A 20,557-nucleotide genomic window follows, 5' to 3' on the forward strand; every position below is an offset into this window, starting at 1 on the left:
CAATGCAATTCCAATAACACTCACGAAACTCGACTCCATGCAGGACAAAGCAATACACTTGTTTGGCACCTCAGTCACCATCTGAAACATTCACTCCCTCCACTACTGATGCAGTGGCAGCATTGTGTACCATCTACAAGATGCATTGTGGCAACTGGCCAAACCTCCTTCAACAGCACCTTCCAAACCCACGATCCCTATCACCTAGAAGGATAAGGGCAGCAGACACATGGGGAAAACAATCACCAAGCCACTCACCATCTGGACTTGGAACTATACTTGAAGTTCTTTCATTGTTACTGGGTTAAAATCCTGGAACATTCTTCCCAACAAGACTGCGGGTGTACCTACGTCACATGGACTGCAGTGGTTCAAGACAGTGACTCACTTCTAACTTTTCAAGGACAATTAGGGATGGCTTAACCAGCAATACCCACGTTGTGTGAAAGAATAAATTTTAAAATTGTAAATAATGGAAAAGTATTCTCCTGTTTTTGATTTGCTTTATTTTTAAAATGGCACACAATAGAAAATTGTTTTTCTGTTTTTGGTTTGCCTTATATTTCAGTCATATCATGACCTAGCACAGAGAAATCCTACAAAACAACAAGTTCCAATCTCAACACTGACTCCCATGATCATCCATGGAACTGAGCTACACAGAATAGAAAGATCAGTAGAAGCAAAATATTGTGGATTCTGGCAATTTGAAAAACCAGAAATTGCTGAAAATACTTAGTAGGTCTACCAGCATCTGTGGAGAGAGAGATTTAATATTTTGAATTGAATACGACTTCTTCTAAACTGATAACATTTCCAATGGAGTTCTTATTTCAGAAAGATCAATAGTCTGTACTGAGTTTGATGATCTCTTTTGGTTCTAGTGTAAGGTGCTATAACAATTCTTTGCTGGAGGCAATTGTGTGAGGGGGTGGTGGGGATGGCAGGCAAAGGTAGAGTTCGTTCCCAGTTCAGCTTCCTATTTTCCTGAAATTGCATAACCCTTAGTGACAAATGGCATTCCCTATAGTGTAGTAGTTGCTAATTGTCATTCCCATATGCAAAGTATTTTTTAGATACGTATCAAAGGAATCCCACCATGTCCCATCAAGATAAAAAGGGAAAAACTAGGGAATAGAGTACACAAAGAAAGAGTGATAAGATGGGATAGCTGATCCATTATTTGATGATATGGAACATTCCAGTAATTCTCATATGATTTCTGGTCATTGGTTCACAATTGTTCTGTATCATTATGGACAAATATTATAAACCCAAACATGTACAGGAGCTACTTGTTGCTCAAGTTCAATGTAAACCAGGATCTCTGTCAAAAAAGTCACTTCTATATTCAAGATTTTAATGCATCAAAACATCACAAAGCACTTTACAAAAATGTGAAAAGGTGGGAGAATGAACCAAGCACCAAAAGACAGTGATAAATTAAGTTAACAGTGTAGGTATGGAGCTGAAGAGATGAAAATACAAGGCATTGTTTGCTGCTGACACTGGATACACAGCTTGAGTGTCACTCAGCAACACAATTGTGAGTGACAGATTAGACAGAGGCCAGGACTAAAGGTGGTGTGACTCAAATCAGTACAGCTCTGTTTTGGGGCAGCATCCTTTTATTTGTCCTTAATGGCTCTATAAGGTCAACACAACAGTTCCAAACATGAGATGTAGGAAATATCTAAATTGAACTATCTGAATATGTATTCAACCAAAGCCAATTTGCAATTGAAGTGGTAATGTGGGTGGTGAAGATCTGCCCTGATGGCTCTGTAATTATCTTCAAACAGGAGGAGTGTGCCACACAAAATGTATTAGCTTTTGTGGATAAAGCAGCTGCAGTGTAGCTAGCTTCCAGTTAACTCCTTGAACCAGCAAAAAGCAAGTGGAAATCTCATTATACACCAGTTTTTCCATGGATTAGGATACTTTAGGAACGATTGGTGGGTTGTTGAGAGGATGCAGAGATTTACGAGAATGGTTCCAAGGATAAGAGCATTTAGCTACGAAGTTGAACTGGAGAAGCTGAAGTTATTCTTCTTGGACAAACAATTTATTTATTTGTGCAAAACTATTTTAACATGAAAGTTCACATGAAAAAGGAATACTGGTGTTCCCTTAAGATTCAGTAATTGCTATATTTTCATGAAATCAGTTAATTAATTAAACACACAGATAATTTTTGCTTAAAAGAGGTATCAACTCATTCCTTCAGCGAATTTTGAAAAACTCAATGAACCAAATTCTTTCAACACTCGGAGCACATTTTTATTGTATTATTTCTAATTACGGATTATTATGTAACCATCAAGGAAGATAACTCTACAGTTGAAGACTTGAAGAGATGATCAGTCACTAGTCCTGCAGCAGCTTGTGTTTGACAGTGGAACTCTCAGAGCACAGATGGACAAACAAGGTGCCAGCAGCTGTGCGGGATCGAAGCTCATATAGGTCGTAGTCATGTGCCCATTCAACATTTCCCCAAAATTCAATCTGGAGAGAAAATGGTCGAAAAAAAATCACCTCAATGCTGATAATGTCCATTTCAATCACAACCAATGTGAAAGATTAGTTTGTTTGAGATAAAGGACATTGGCAAACATGTACTTGTTTGTCAGCTGGGTATGTTTATGATTTAGATGGAACATGCTGACTCAACCACCAGGGGTAAACTCTCAGACAAGTCAAGGGATCTTCCTGGTTTGGGACCCAAGGTCATTCCTACACAGTGTCTTAAAGAAAAAGGGAAAAACCTACTAAATCTTGTACGCAGTAATCTGTCACAGATGCACCTGTCCATAACTGTATCAGTAGGAGTGACCACTGCCCTTCGTCTTCATGCTGATCATACTGTCCATTGTATGTGTGGCACTACTATCATGCTAAATGAGATAAATTCAATCAAAACTGGCATTCATGGCTGTGACCATCAGCAGCAGCAGAACTGTATTCAACCCTAATCTCATGGCTCAGCATATCCCTCAGTTTATCATTACCATTAAGCCAAGGGCTCAACCCTGGTTCAATGAAGCATGCAAGAGGGCACCCAGGAGCAGCACCAGACCCAAAACCGATGCGTCATCCTTGCAAAACTACAACACAGGAATTAGCATGTGATAGAACTAAGCGATCCCACAACCAACTGACCAGATCAAAACTCTGAATTCCTGTCATATCCAGTTGTGAGCGATAGAGGAGAATTAAACAACTAACTGAATGAGTAAGCTCCCCCCCAATATCCCCTTCTCATTGATGTCGGAGTCCAGCACATCAGTGCAAAAACAAGGCTGAAATGCCGAGTGTATGATCCATCTCGGTCTCCTCCTGAAGTATCCTACTCATAGTTACCAGTCTTCAACCAATTCAATTCACTCCACTTGATATCAAGAAATTGCTGAAGGCTGAGAAACAGCAAAAGCTACAGGCCCTGACAACACTGTGACAATAGTACTGAAGGTCTGTGCTCCTAAACTATCCACGCCATTAGCCAAGCTCTTCCAGTACAGCTAAAATACTGGCATCTACCAGGACAATGAAAAATTGCCCAGATGCCTTATCCATAAAATGCAGGACAAATCCACTTGAGCCAATCAGCAAAGTGACAGAAGATATCGACAGTGCCATCAGGGCACTTACTCAGCAATAACCTACTCATTGATATTTGGTTTGGGTTTTGCAAGGCCTACTCAGTTCTTGGGCCCATTACAACCTGAGTCTAAAAATAGACAGAAACGCTGAATTCCAGAGGCAAAGGAAGTGGCTGCCCATGATATCGAGGCAGCATTTGACCGAGTGTGGCATCAATAGCATTGATTGCTAGAGTTCTTAGGACTGGAGAAGGAAATAAGATGCACCCAGTCCATAACCCATCCTGTACCTGATATTGTTCCTCGAGTCGAGATAGCAGCACAGCCTTCTCTACATTCAAGTTCCGGTCAATTAGATTTAATGAAAGAACCACTGATTTCAGCTGATGGGTGACATACTCCAGACCTAGAAAAATAAAGCCATCATAAAGGGAGCAGCAGCTCAGGGCAGTGATTTCAACAAGGATTTCTCCTAATTGCCAACTACTCAACTTTTGAATTTCCAATGTGTATACGAAAAGTGAGAAGTGAATACTTTGCACTCAATTGACTCTCTTACCCAACCATAGTATAGTTGAGGCAGCACAGTAGTTAGCACTGCTGCCTCACAGCGCCAGGGACCCAGATTCAATTCCCAATTTGGGTCACTGTCTGTGCCGAGTCTACACGTTCTCCCCATGTTTGCCTGAGTTTCCTCTGGGTGCTCCAGTTTCCTCCCACAGTCTAAAAGGCGTGCTGGTGAGGTGCATTGGCCATGCTAAATTCTCCCTCAGTGTACCCGAACAGGTGCTAGAGTGTGGCAACTAGGGGATTATCATTGCAGTGTTAATCTAAGTGTACTTATGATACTAATAAATAAATTTTAAAAACACTTTAAACTTTTTTAGAATTGGAGGTATTCAGCACAGAAAAAGGCCCTTTAGCCCATCATGTCTGCACTGGTCAAAGACAAACCCAGCTAACTATTCTAATCCCATTTCCCAGCACTTGGCCCATTGTCTTGAATGCCTTGGCATTACAAGTGCATATATAAATACTTCTTAAATGTTATGACGGTCTCTGCCTCCACCACCCTTTCAGTGAGTTCCAGACTCCCACCACCTTTTGGGTGAAAAAGATTTTCCTCATATTCCCTCTAAACCTTCTGCCCCTTATCTTAAATGTATGCCCCCTAGTTATTGATCCTTCCACCCACCAAGGGGAAAAGTTTCTTCCTGTTTACTCTATCTATGCCCCTCATAATTTTATACATCTCAACCATACCCCTCCTCAGCTCCAAGGAAAACAACCCCAGTCTATCCAATCTCTCTTCATAACTGAAACCTAGCTGGGGCAACATCCTGGTAAATCTCCTCGACACCCTCTCTAGTGCTAACACATCCCTTCTAATGTAGATTCCAGAACTGCACGCAATACTTGAGCTGTGGCCTAATCAATGTTTTATATAGTTCCAGCCTAACCTCCCAGTTCTTAAACCCTATGCCTTGGCTAATAAAGGTAAGTATACCATATGCCTTCTTAACCACTCTCCATCCTGCTATCTTAGGGGATTGGTGTACATGAACATCAAGGTCCCTCTGATCCTGGGTGTTTCCCACGGTCCTGTCATTCATCATGTATTCCATTGCCTTGTTTGTCCTGCCCAAAGGCATCATCTCACACTTAGAGTGTCTCTGATCGAATAGAAGGTTTTCAGCTGTAGTGATGGAGGTTGAGGCCCTGCGCCTCAACCTCCATCACTACATGGATTATGGAAATCCATTTAAGCCTCTCCCTCTATAGGTATTAGGACAGTTAAGGCCTTAGATGGAGTGTTCATAACACAGTCGGATTTAACTAACCTCTGAATCACCTTCCTTTCCTTCACTCTCTTCCTTTCAAGAATAGTGCAAACATTTGAAAACAGCAACCCCATTCCAAATTTATTGGTTTCTGCCAGCCTGTGTATCTGTAAGGACCTCAATTCCTCAAATGCTGGTTGACAACTTACTCTCAACCCTTTTCCTGCCCATCTGATTATGTCCTTGTTTCCAAAATCCTCTGATCATATCACCAGCCTATTTCCATTTGGGAGTGGAGACTGTTATATTACGAGACAGAAGCATCTCAAGTCATGAAACAGGCTAAATGAACCAGAGGGTTTTCCTGTGTCTGTTATTGTCCATATGGTTATAATTTTCATAATTTCCCCCTCTTGCCAGCCACCCACTGTTCTCCTCCGCAAGGCAATGTGCTTGAATATGTCTTTATAGATGAAAGACTATAGAAATGCAAGTTGTTACAATTAGGCTATTGTGTTATAGCAAGGGAAAAGGAAACATTGTTTTAAGTGTTACCTTTTAGTCCAGAATATCTGGCTATGACAAAGACTTAAGTGATCATATACCTACTAGTGCCCAGGAATTATATGAGGAAAGGTGCTGTTCAAAGACCTGCTTAGACTCCTTTGGAATGTTTGGTCCCAAGATATTTGTTGAAGTGCCAATCACAACATTATATCTGTTAGAAAAAAAAAGGTCAGTATTAAACAAAACAAATCAGCAAGTTTGCAGAGCATTAATGTCTGAGCACATTTTATTGGGCAATTCTCTCAGTCTGTGTCCAACTACAGTGGCCGAAAGCTATTCCAAGATCTGCGTCTCTGTACAGCCTCTCACCAGCTGAAGCAATTCCCCAGTGAAACACTCTACTAATACACTATTTGCATGATTCATTGCATTCTCCCTTTCACCAGCTTTGGCAGATTCAGTTATTTTGTCACAGGTGAGGTGTGATATTGAACACCCCACCCCATGTCCAACATCAAGCAGCAAAAAGTATGACAACACCAGGTTTTAGTCCAACCGATTTATTTGATAGTAAACTCACAAGCTTTCGAGGGGACTCCCTCTTCATCAGGTGAATGGAGAGCTCTGGCCTCGGACAGAGCATATAAAGCACAGACAGTTTAGAGATTACTGATTAGAATGCAAATCTTTATACCTAACCTGCTGTTCAAGTCCTAAAGTGGCTGACAATGTGTGTGGAAGGAGCACTGATCACAGGTTAAAGAGATGTGTATTGTCTCCAGACAGCACAGTGAGTGAGGTTTTGCAAACCCAGGCAAGTCACGGGGGTTACAGATAGTGCGACATGAACCCAAGATCCCTATCTGTAACCCCCGTGACTTGCCTGGGTTTGCAAAACCTCACTCACTGTGCTGTCTGGAGACAATACACATCTCTTTAACCTGTGATCAGTGCTCCTTCCACACACATTGTCAGCCACTTTAGGACTTGAACAGCAGGTTAGGTATAAAGATTTGCATTCTAATCAGTAATCTCTAAACTGTCTGTGCTTTATATGCTCTGTCCGAGGCCAGAGCTCTCCATTCACCTGATGAAGAGGGAGTCCCCACGAAAGCTTGTGAGTTTACTATCAAATAAATCGGTTGGACTAAAACCTGGTGTTGTCAGACTTTTTACTGTGTTTACCCCAGTCCAACGCCGGCACATCCACATCACAACATCAAGCATCCAGGATACTCACCTGTTTTCTATCCATTTGATCACTGGATCCCATTCACTTCTCTGAAGCTCCACTAAACCAGGTGGCTCCTCCACTCTGTAACTGCACATCAAGAAACACAATAAGTATGGAAGAGGAAGGTCAAGTTTAAGCTCATCCATTTAAAGTCCTGAAATCACCCTTTTGCTGCATCTAACTGTTTTTCACCACACTTTTCAAATCTTTCCAGTTCTCGTGGACCTCTTACTATTCAAGTACTGAAACAATTGCTTGTTAGACTTTTCCCCACTTTTTGCTCCTCTTAATCATCAGCATGCACCGCTGTTCGCCCTTCTCTATTCTCCCTACAGGATTTGTAGGTGTCAACCTTGGCCACAGTTCAAACCGATGACCTGGCAAGTCAGCCACTTTTATCATGGCACTTCTTCAGGCTGAATTCTGGTCAACTAGTTCCCATGAGTTGAGTGCTATTTACATCAGTAAATCAGATGCCTGTCTCCTGGTTCAGAATTGTACGTTCATGAAACGCAAAGGACAGTGAGACACTCCTCTCCAAGCAATTGCCTACGGCTGTAGCTTAAATGCACCAAAAAGATCTTCAAGCCAAGTTACTGACTTCCTATTTGCCTGATATGGAACGCACAATCTTTAGGAGCACAAAAGTCCAGAGTGCTTGGCACAGGTTGGCAGAGGCGATTCACATTCTCATAGGACACCTGACTGGCCAGACAGCACATTGAAAATTCACGTTTCAAGTTTGTAAGACTGCTTCAGAGTGCCTGAGGGAGAGTCATATGGATTCAAAACATTAACTCTGTTTCTCCCTTCACAGATGCTGAGTTTTTCCAGCATTTTCTCTTTTTATTTCAGATTTCCAGCAACTGCAGTTTTTTGCTTTTATTTAAAAAATCAGATGTTGATTTCTCAGAATTTTCCCTGAATTGTCTGGGCCTGAATTTCACAGAGTGACATGATAATGTTCACTGCTCGACTCATTATCGCTGTTATCAGGAAATTATTCAAGTGTGCCAGAAGCTGGAATATTGAAACAGGGCACAAAATAAAATACCTGGCTATAAGATACAATGTGTAATCATAAAATGTTACAGCTCAAAAACAAGCCATTCCAAATCAAGTTTATACCAATATTTTTCTCCACGAGTTTCTTAGGCTGATCCCCAAACTATTTGTGGAGTTTGCTTGTTATGGGTTGTATGGTTATTGGGTAGAATTCCTCTAATAATTAGCAATTATACTTTAGAATTGAGAAAATGGTTAAAGGCTAACCGACAGCAATTTTACCCAGAAGCCCCTTTCACACACATACAAGAGTGACACTGAACTTAATTAAAAACAACTCTGAATTTAACTAAAGACAGACAACGTTACTTCACATTCGCAGTATCAACTGGAATTCTAGTGGTACTGCCTTGTTTGGAAATAGGAAGTGATAAGACTATCCTTTCACAATTTAAATACTTTGTTCATTACCAAAGGCATTTTTAAAAAGGTGGTAACGCACATTAATGGTAGTTTGGTCTAGAATTTGGTGTCTTTACCTATTAAGGAATTTTTAAAATTTAGCTCAGTGCATTGTGAAAGATTAATGGATTTCTAAAAGTCAGAATTGAAGTTTATCAGACACCTTGTATAAAAGACAGGTGCTATAGGAATGTAATATTTACTGAGTTAGAAAAGAACAACTTTAACAACCACTATTTCTGTTAAAAGTTTAACATCGTTTTGTAAAAACATAGAAACAAAATTAATTAAGATTGATATTAGAACACATTACAAACATGTATCAACTAGATAAATTCTCACAATGTTCCTCAATAATTAAATAGTAAATTGTAAGGGATAATCAAGAAGCAGGAGTTTAAACAAGGAGGCAGCAACCATAGCTGTTAAGGATGATGTAATGGCATACAAAAGACACAGGCTTTTCTCCAGAAAAGCAGAAGCAATGAAGAAGAGTTCAGGCTGTCAAAGAGTTGGATACACAGCAAAAGCTACTCTAGGATTTCAGATAACACTTTGGTTTAAATACATGAAGGATATCTTAAGAGTTTTTTTTAGTCTGTGGCATGATTTTTAAAGTCACTTTTATTAGATTCTACAACATCTTCTACAAAGATGTTTCCCATCTTTTCATAGTCTTTAAAGTTGCACTGTACTTACCCACTTCTGAGTATATTACATGTTAAATAGTTCTTCAACAAACTTGTAAATTGGTTTGTACAAACTAATGTCTCATTTAGTTTTCTGCAAGCAGCTAAAGAACCCCCTCTCTGTATTCCCTGAAGTGAGGAGATGTAATTTTGTTAAGAAAGACTTCCAGACCCTTTGGATATCCAGGTAACTATTAACTAGCTGATAATTATTTAAAAAGGTTATCTGGGAAAAGGTACTATCTCTTGATAGTTATCATCTTGGATCACTTGCTCAGACCCAAAAACAAGTGAGCCTGAGAAGTGGCTATTTTGAACTCAAATGAGGGTGATTATTGAGGGTGTGCTCTTGATCTGGGGTAGTCCCCAAAAAAAGGGGTTCAGGTTATATTTAACTTCATGCTGCAACAACAGTTTTGGCAGGGAATTCTATACTTTAAACATAATGTAAAAATGTTGAGTTCATCTTTTGTCTTTAATTATTTTTGTGATTATGTTAAATTCTTATCCTCTTGCTATTGTTTCACTAACAATGAAAATAATCTACAATTGTCTATTTCATCATAACCTATTTGAATTTTGAAGACCTGTATTAGGTCATCCTTTTAGCTTCTGATGCCTCTAGCAGAGAAGCCCAAATTTCTCAGGTCTTTCTTCTACAGCTATATCCCTGGCAATGTCCAGAACAGTTTATATTATATCCTTCTATCTCTTTTCTATAATGGAGTGCCTAAAACTGTACACATTGTTGGAAATGCCACCTAGTTTAGTCTTTCACAAGTAAAGCACTACCTTTCTGTTACTATATTCTGTGCCCCAGATACAAAATTAAACTCGTTTTTAAGACCTTATCTACTTGAAGTTGACGCTTTCAATGATCTGTGTGTATTTTCTCGCTATCTAAAGGTGTCAAGAGTTGTAGACGAAGCAAAGACCAGTAAATGGAGTTAGGTACAGATCAAACTGATTGGCAGAATAGGCTCTAGATATCAAATGGCCTACTCTTGTATCTATCCATTTCATTTCTCAAATCTTTCTTTCAAAATGAATTCCTTCACAATTTTTTTCATTGAACTGCACTGGCCATGTATCTGCCCACCCTACTACTCTGTTCTCTTCTAGTTTTTCCACAGTTCTCATCAAAATTAGTCAGCATGCCTGAAAAGGAAGTGATGCCAATGAGAACATTCGAATATTATTCTTTCAGTTCTCAAGTCCAGAGCATTTATGTATATACTTCATAAATGCATATAGAAATATAACAATCTCACCCACAGCAAGTATGACTTACCAGACAGTATCTGTGTCCAGGTATTTGAGAGCCGCCCTAATCAACTGTTCTTTTGTTCTTTGTGTGGGATTATCCAGTGCTGTGTTGCATAACGTTGTCTAATAAAAGAAAAATTAGTTCCAAGTAATTACAACTTTCCTACATAATATTTTTGGAACTTCAAAGTTCATAATGTGAAGCTCTGAGATATTGATGTGGTGAAGAAATACAGAATCTCAATTTAAATAAGGCTTTCACAAATTAAGATGTCTTAAAGTGCTTTACAACCATTCAATACTTTTTTGAAGCGCAGTCACTTGTGTAACATAGGAAACACAGCAGCCAATTTGCACACAAAAAGCTTCCATAAACAACACGATAATGACCAGAATTCCCCTGCTCTTTTTCCAGCGCTGCTGTGTGGAATCTTTTACACACACCTGACTTGGTTTAACATTACAACTAAAAGACTGCAACAATGTAGCTTTCCCTCAATAATGCATCAAATAAATTTATAATTCCCCCCCACCCCCTCGAACCACCCACACCACCCCAACACCCCCCACCCCCACTACACCTCCCCCCCACCCACAACTCCCCCACAACCCCAACCCTCCCCCCCAACCCCCACCACCCCCACACACTCCCCCACCACCCCCCACACACCTCCCCCCCAACCCCCACCACCCCGCACACACCTCCCCCCCAACACCCCTCCCCCACCCCCCACCCCCTCCCCCCCCCACCCCCCCACCCCCTCCCCCCCACCCCCTCCCCCCCACCCCTACCCCACCCCCACCCCCTCCCCCACCCCCCCCACCCCCCCCACCCCCTCCCCCCCACCCCCACCCCCCCACCCCCCCACCCCCTCCCCCCACCCCCTCCCCCCCCCCCCACCCCCTCCCCCCCACCCCCTCCCCCCCCACCCCCCCTCCACCCCCTCCCCCCACCCCTCCCCCCCACACCTACCCCCACCCCCTCCCCACCCCCCCCCCACCCCTACCCCCCCACCCCTCCCCCCCACACCTACCCCCCACCCCCTCCCCCCCACACCTACCCCCCACCCCCTCCCCCCACACCTACCCCCCACCCCCTCCCCCCACACCTACCCCCACCCCCACCCTACCCCCCACCCCCCCACCCCCCCCAACACCTACCCCCCACCCCCACACCTACCCCCCACCCCCCCACCCCACACCTACCCCCCACCCCCCCACCCCCCCACACCTACCCCCCACCCACACACCTACCCCCCACCCCCCCCACCCCCCCCACACCTACCCCCCACCCCCCCACCCCCACACCTACCCCCCACCCCCCCACCCCCACACCTACCCCCCACCCCCCCCACCCCCACACCTACCCCCCACCCCCCCCACCCCCACACCTACCCCCCACCCCCCCCACCCCCACACCTACCCCCCACACCCCCACACCTACCCCCCACACCCCCACACCTACCCCCACCCCCCACCCCCACACCTACCCCCCACCCCCCCCACCCCCACCCCCCCCCACCCCCCCACCCCCCCACCTACCCCCCACCCCCCCACCCACCCCCACCCCCCCACCTACCCCCCACCTACCCCCCACCCCCCCACCTACCCCCCACCCCACACCTACCCCCCCACCCCCCCCACCTACCCCCCACCCCCCCACCCCACACCTACCCCCCACCCCCCCCACCTACCCCCCACCCCCCCCACCCCACACCTACCCCCCACCCCCCCACCCCACACCTACCCCCCACCCCCCCCACCCCCACACCTACCCCCCACCCCCCCCACCCCCACACCTCCCCCCCACCCCCCCCCCACCACCCCCACCCCCCCTACCACCCCACCCCCCCCACCACCTCCCCACCACCTCCCCACCACACCTCCCCCCCCACCACCCCCACCCCCCCCACCCCCCCACCACCCCCACACGACCCCACCCCCACCCCCCCCACCCCCACACCTCCCCCCCCACCCCCACCCCCCCACACCTCCCCCCCACCCCCACACCTCCCCCCCACCCCCACCCCCCCACACCTCCCCCCCACCCCCCACCCCCCCCACACCCCCCCACACCTCCCCCCACCCCCCCACCTCCCCCCACCCCCCCCACCCCACCCCCCCCAACCACCCCCACCCCCCCACCCCACCCCCACCACCCCACCCCCCCCCCCAACCCCCCCCACCCCACCCCCACAACTCCCCCACCCCACCCCCACACCTCCCCCCCAACCCCACCCCCCACCCCCACCTCCCCCCACCCCCCCCACCCACCCCACACCCCCCCCCACCCCACCCCTCCCCCCACCCCCCCACCCCCCCCACCCCCCCCCACCCACTACCCCACCGCCCCACCCACCCCCCACTCCCCCCAACGCCCCACCCACCCCCCACTCCCCCCAACGCCCCACACCCCCCCCCACCGCCCCATCCCCCCACCACACACACACACCCCCCCACCACACACACACCCCCCCCCCACCCCACACACACACACCCCCCCCACCACACACACACACACCCCCCCCACCACACACACACACCCCCCCCCAACCACACACACACACCCCCCCCCACCACACACCCCCCCCCCCCCCCACCCACACACACCCCCCCCACCACACACCCCCACCCCCCCCCCCCCCCACACACACACCCCCCCCCCCCACACACACACCACCCCCCCCACCACACACACACACCCCCCCCCCCCCCACCCACCCCCCACCCCCCCCCCCCACACACACACCCCCCCCCCCCCCCACACACACCCCCCCCCCACCACCCACAACCCACCCCCCCCCACCACCCACACACCCCCCCACCACCCCCCCACCACCCCCACACACACACCCCCCACCACCCACACACACACCCCCCCCCCCACCCACACACACACCCCCCACCCACCCACACACACACACCCCCCACCACCCACACACCCCCCCCCACCACCCCACACCCACACCCCCCCCCCCCCCCCACACACACACACCCCCACCCCCCACACACACACACCCCCCACCACCCCACACACACACCCCCCCCCCCACCCACACACACACACCCCCCCACCACCCACCACACACACACCCCCCACCACCCACACACACACACCCCCCACCCCCACACACACACACCCCCCACCACCCACACACACACACCCCCCACCACCCACACAACACACACCCCCCACCACCCACACACACACACCCCCCCACCACCCACACACACACCCCCCACCCCCCACCACCCACACACACACACCCCCCACCACCCACACACACACACCCCCCACCACCCACACACACACACCCCCCACCACCCACACACACACACCCCCCACCACCCACACACACACACCCCCCACCACCCACACACACACACCCCCCCACCACCCACACACACACACCCCCCACCACCCACACACACACACCCCCCACCACCCACACACACACACCCCCCACCACCCACACACACACACCCCCCACCACCCACACACACACACCCCCCACCACCCACACACACACACCCCCCACCACCCACACACACACACCCCCCCACCACCCACACACACACACCCCCCACCACCCACACACACACACCCCCCACCACCCACACACACACACCCCCCACCACCCACACACACACACCCCCCACCACCCACACACACACACCCCCCACCACCCACACACACACACCCCCCACCACCCACACACACACACCCCCCACCACCCACACACACACACCCCCCACCACCCACACACACACACCCCCCACCACCCACACACACACACCCCCCACCACCCACACACACACACCCCCCACCACCCACACACACACACCCCCCACCACCCACACACACACACCCCCCACCACCCACACACACACACCCCCCACCACCCACACACACACACCCCCCACCACCCACACACACACACCCCCCACCACCCACACACACACCCCCCACCACCCACACACACACCCCCCACCACCCACACACACACACCCCCCACCACCCACACACACACACACCCCCCACCACCCACACACACACACCCCCCACCACCCACACACACACACCCCCCACCACCCACACACACACACCCCCCACCACCCACACACACACACCCCCCACCACCCACCCACACACACCCCCCACCACCCACACACACACACCCCCCACCACCCACACACACACACCCCCCACCACCCACACACACACACCCCCCACCACCCACACACACACACCCCCCACCACCCACACACACACCCCCCCACACACATGCTGCCAGAACCACTCAGCATTCCCATCATTTTGTGGGTCAATTCCAAAGGGCTTACTTGTCTATGTTGCCAAGTTTAAGAAGTTCACAAAGTCAATTAAAAAAGCCCAATTAAAACCAGTCTACCAGATGCATGGTGAAGAACTGCAACGTGTCTTTCTGAGAGTCCCACTCCGTGGCTACAGCAATTGCCAGAGCTTCACTGGGGACCGTAAACAACTTTCCCTGGGGTGTCTTCAGTTTCCTGCGGTCCAGGTTTATTTCAAATCCTCCTGCGAAGGCAAGGAAACAGCCAGGGCAAGAGTTCATTGATGTAAATATCAATCACTGATACACATGCTCTGACACTTCAACAAATATACTAATTTCAGGACCATAACCACTGTACTAATCAGTTTGACCCTTCAAAAAAATAAATTTACTATCACTGATAGTAAAGTAATGCACCAACTAGAAAACTCATTGAAATTAAATAACCTGCATATTTTTATTGTGTAAAACACGTCTGGCTGATTCAAATGAATTATTTTAAGTTGAAGTACAAAATGTTTAAATCAGGATTGAGCACAAGAAGTTATTTTGGACTAGTTCAGCATTAAAACTGATTAGCTGAAGTCAACCATGATACTGAAGGCTTCCCCTAACATTTTCTTCTCTGGGCATGGAGCTATTGCCAAGACTTACATCTAGATAAGAATGTTCCTGCAGTGGTTAAGGCTACAACAGAAATTGTGGCAGTAATCAATAATTAACAAGAATGGGAAAGGTTAACAAACTGTCCAAATTCCACATCTGCATCTATCAGTGACTCCAGACTACATTCTAGCAATTTCTTGATGCTCCAAAGACACAGAAGCAATTTGGAGTATAAACTCAGAGCTCAGGAGACCATCAGGCCCATCATGCCTGTGCTAGCTCTCTGAAAGAGCTATCCAATTAGTACCATTCCTTACTCTTTTCCCCATAGCCCTGCAAATATTTCCTTTCATCCAAGGGATAAATCCCACAAATTTCTGCACAATTCCATGCAGCTTGCCACTATTGCTCAAATAATGCAATTTACCATTAATGAAGTTGAACAAATCCTCCTTTGAGGCAACATGGTTCATAAATCCAGTTCCTGGAATAAGTCACTTATTCTTGTTACCTAGAGTTAGCACGTGTACTGGAGCTGTGACAACAGGTCAGTAATAAGCTCAATATCAAGATTCAATGTCCTTCAGCTGATTAATTGAAAATGCTAAACAAAGTGTATGCAACAAAATTAACATTGTGCATTTAAGCACCACTTTTAATATAGTGCCATATCCAAAGGTGCTTCACAGGTCAAAAAGGTAGATTTTCAGGAGCACTTTAAAAGGATTCCAGAGTTAGAGCTTCAAAAGCTCAAGATATAACTGCCAATTTTACTCTAATTAAACTTAGGAATCCAAAAAAGGCTAGAACTGGAGCAGCACAGATATATCAAGATGATTACAGGGGCAGAAATTATCAAGGTGGATGGCGAAAGGGGAACTAAATCTTGGAGGGAATTGAAAACAAGGATCAAGGAGTGATTGACTCCCATTGGTTCCCAGTTAATGAGCACATGATGATAGACGAACAGGAATAGGTGTCATCTATCAATATCATATTCAATGAATCCTCCACTGTCAAAATACTGGGGTCACCACTGAACAGAAACTTAACTGGACCAGCTATATCAATACTGTGGTTACGACAGCAAAGGCTGAGTATTTTGGGATAAATAACTTATTTCCTGTCTTCCCAAAGTCTTTTCACCATCTACAAGATACAAGTCAAGAATGTGATGGAATATTCTCCATTTGCCTGAATGAGTGGAGCTTCAACAACACTCCAAGAAGCTTATCATTCAGGACAAAGCAGCCCACTTGATTGGCACCCCCACTATCACCTTAAACATTCACCTCCTCCACCTCTGGTTGCAGTGTTTATCTCTAAGGTACTTTCAACATAACCTTTCAAACCTTCAACTTTCTTCACCTAGAACAGTGGATCTCAAAACTTTGGATTTGCAGACCACTTAGGCTGGATAAACAACAACACAGCTCATCTACAGGTTCTACCCTACCTACTTGCGCTTGCTACCACAATAAATTGATTCAGATTCAACAGTTATGATGTCTTTTTGCTACGAATGGTAATAAATGTATGCATATTAATTTAGTAAATATAAATAATTTATTCATTCTCGTCAGAAACTGAAATATTACAAACATTAATCCAAGAGAACATTTATTTGAAACGTTATTACTGTGATAATTTTTTCTTATTCTGTGAAACTAATACATTAAGTACATCAATAGTTATCCAACAAAAATTAAGTGCAGTTAATATCTTGCTTGTTCAGGCTCATGACAACACATGCCATGCATACAGAAGCTGGTCTGGTTATGTGACATCATGCAGGTGGTGGGACTGAGGGTTCAGGCCTGTTCCTGTGTGTGGCATTGCACCTCAGTGACTTGCATTTTGGACAGCCCATGCACTATCTGAAATATCCTTGAGAACCACACTTTGAAATCACTAGCCTAGACAAATTTGAGCAATAGGCAAAGGCAATAGCATTTTTTTTTAATCCATGGGATGTGGGCATTGCTGGCTCGGCCAGCATTTATTGCCCATCCCTAATTGCCCTTGAACTGAGTAGCTTGCTAGGCCACCACAGGGTATTCAAAAATCAGCCTCACTGCTTGGATCTGGAATCACACGTAGGTCCCTCCGGTAAGGATGGCACATATCCTTTCCTAAAGGACATATATTAAATCAATTTGCAACAATCGACGATGGTTTCATGGTCATCATTAGACTTTTAATTCCAATTTTTTTTAAATTCATGCTCTGCTGCGGTGGGATTTGAACTGGTGTCCCAGACCATCACCCTTGTTCTCTGGATTACTTGTCTAGTGACAAAACCACTATGCCACTTTCTCCCCATGCAGAATTCTATCTAGACTCAATGTGAGTGTTTGCACTTTGATTTTATACTCTCCACTCTTTCATCCCATTCTGCCAATCCATGGGCCTCTCTTCTTGGCCATCAACCCCAATATTTCAACTCAGCAGCAGCTTTGCCGGCATGTCCCACAATTGTTCTATCCTTCTGTTCACTAGGTCCCTTTGGAATATATCACACCCAAATACCCATTCTGGGCAATTGATCTTTGGATTTGATAGCTCTGCCCTGCGTGTCATCATCACTTACATTCCCACTATCAGCCCTTGAACGACTGTATTCCATTCCTCCAGACCTACATCACAAACACATTAGCATCTGAATACAAGGTTCCTTGCTCATAGTCTGAGATTTTGTAATTAAGTCCAAGGAATACATTATCAGGGCCTTTTCATTCTCAATGATCCTCTCTGTTATAATGCACCAAACTGCCTGATTTAAATTCTGTCTCAGATTAACAAACTGTACTTCTGTATTTTCTGAATTTTCTCCAAATGCTTGCAGAAAATCAATCACACACCGTCCTGACTTGAAGATGTTGCCATTCCTTCAACAAAATTCTGAAACTTCCAACCTAACACCACCATGAGTGCACCCATACCACATGGACTGCAACAGTTCAATAAGGCAGCTCACCAGCACCTTCTCAAGGTAATTAGGGATGGGCAATAAATGTTGATGTTGCCAGCAGATCCCAAAGCCTATTAATGAGAAAAAAAGTAAAGGTGATCCCTGATCGGTCATGATTTAGTTGAATGGTGGAATACTCGAGTGGCTGATAACTTTCTCCTGTTCCTGTGTCCAATAGCAATGTTTCCTAGAACTTAGCTCCAATGGGGATTGCAGACATTCCACTGTGAAGCTGTGAAAGATTCAACATGGATTTTTAAAAAAATCTTGACTCGTAAGCATACAGGAGAACACAAATCTCACCTTCCCCTTGAGAAATGCTAACATTCTGATAAAATTTCTTCCTCTCTGGAAAACAGCAAAATTTAAAGGTTATCATACAACTTTAATTTATCAAGCACAAGAGGCTGAACCTGTTGAAACCTTGTACATTGCAATAGTATATTTACTACTTACTCTTGTGGTGCAGAAATTCTAGATGATTATGGCACAAGTCAAACGTAACTTCCTGGGACTTTCCCAGAGACCCTCAGAAAAACTGTTGAAAAGAGAAAATGCTGGAAAATCTCAGCAGGAGATGTCAACTCATCTGAGTTTTGACAAAGGGTCATCTGGCCTTGAAACATCAGTTCTTTTCTCTCCTTATAGATGCTGCCAAACCTACTGAGATTTTCCAGTATTTTCTCTTTTGATTTCAGATTCAAGCTTCTGCAGTAATTTGCTTTTACAAACTGTTGAAAAGCTTGTGTTTGGTGAATTATCATCCCTGTGATTATCACAGTCACTGAGACCAACCGAGAATAGCCCTGGAGGGCTCAGTTGCTGGTCAATAACTTCATCTACTGGAATCTTAAATCTCAAATAAATTAAAATTATTGTTCGGACAGCCACACACGTGCAGATTTCTCCCCAGCTGATTATTTTTACTTTTATTACAGGTTACAACATAAATTACGATATAGTCCTGTGCATTTCAGGAGACAGTTTGTTAATATCACTTTTCACAGCTTCTGGATATCGGAGAATGCTTCATAGTTACCCAAGTTCTGTTTATTTGTAGCCCCTGCTCTAATGTTCTAGTCAATCTGCTCTCAACGTGTTAATGTTTTAATGATGATGGTGAAGGGATAAACATCAGCCATCCCCTGTTCTTTAAATAGTGTCATTGGATCTTTTACGTCCACCTGAGAGAGCAGAGGGGTCCTAAGTTCAATGTCTCATCTGAACGAAGGAACTCACTCAGAAATGGAATGATGTTGTCAGCTTAGATACTATGCTCAAGTCTCCGTAACGGGACTCAACCACCAATATTGTGACGCTGCCAACTCAACCAGAACCGACACCCTTAATCCCCGTCCCCTGGCTCAATGTTAGGTTTCCGTTGTTCGAGGCACCCACCTGCAGCAGGGTACTGCCGCCTCCACTCTACCATCTTCCCCATCACTGGAGAGCAAAGGCCAGGCCGGGACTGAGCGATAACCCGGGCCCAAAGGCGGCCCAACATCGTGCTGTAGACTCGGGAGAGGAATCGCCCCCAAGAGGGGGGCGGTGGGGGTGGGGGTGGCTGCGGCGGCGGCTGCTGCTACTGTTACCACCTTCACCCACAGTCAGCCCGCTCTCCCTTAGGGCGCCGCCATCTTTCTGACCTTTCACCCCACAACCCCGCCCACAGGTGTTCTCCCTATCCAATCACGCGAGGCGTACCTGTCAATCAGCCCGCTAGAAGCCAGGGCATCCCCAGTCTGATCTGCCTCTTTTTTTTAACCAAAAATATACTTTATTCATAAAAAAAGCTCGATTAATCTATTTCAAATATACAGGGCTTTGAATAGCAAACACAACGTGGAATCAAAATATTTTTACAGATCTGTACAAATTACAATGACTACATTTCAAAACTTAAAAAACTATATCCATGCCTCAATATTTACAGATTTGTGCTGATTACAATGATTACATTTCAATACCTAAAACTTTCTACATGCCTCAATAAATTACTGTGTGCCGTTAGTGCTCAGATTGGCACACAGCTCCGCAGGTCGAGGGTATTCTGCAGTTCCCGGGCCCTCGGTCTGCCTCCGTTAAAAGGCCTTACAGTGTGGCCTTTCCCCACTGTGCCTT

At 46.4% G+C, this 20,557-nt stretch overlaps 1 protein-coding gene across 1 annotated transcript; it reads right to left on the bottom strand.

Moving 5' to 3' along the window:
* Positions 1-1,339: 1,339 nt before the first annotated feature.
* On the bottom strand, positions 1,340-20,000 carry atpaf2 (ATP synthase mitochondrial F1 complex assembly factor 2). The gene is made up of 8 exons (XM_080206490.1): positions 19,835-20,000; positions 18,740-18,784; positions 14,956-15,101; positions 10,569-10,666; positions 7,128-7,208; positions 5,986-6,098; positions 3,890-4,005; positions 1,340-2,505 (listed from the first exon to the last, which is right to left on the bottom strand). The coding sequence occupies exons 1-8, from the start codon at positions 19,938-19,940 to the stop codon at positions 2,368-2,370; spliced, it is 843 nt and encodes a 280-aa protein (XP_080062616.1). The 5' UTR covers positions 19,941-20,000; the 3' UTR covers positions 1,340-2,367.
* Positions 20,001-20,557: the final 557 nt, after the last annotated feature.

This window comes from Carcharhinus amblyrhynchos, chromosome 18, assembly GCF_965287045.1.
Source record: "Carcharhinus amblyrhynchos chromosome 18, sCarAmb.v2.hapA, whole genome shotgun sequence".
NCBI lineage: Eukaryota > Metazoa > Chordata > Chondrichthyes > Carcharhiniformes > Carcharhinidae > Carcharhinus > Carcharhinus amblyrhynchos.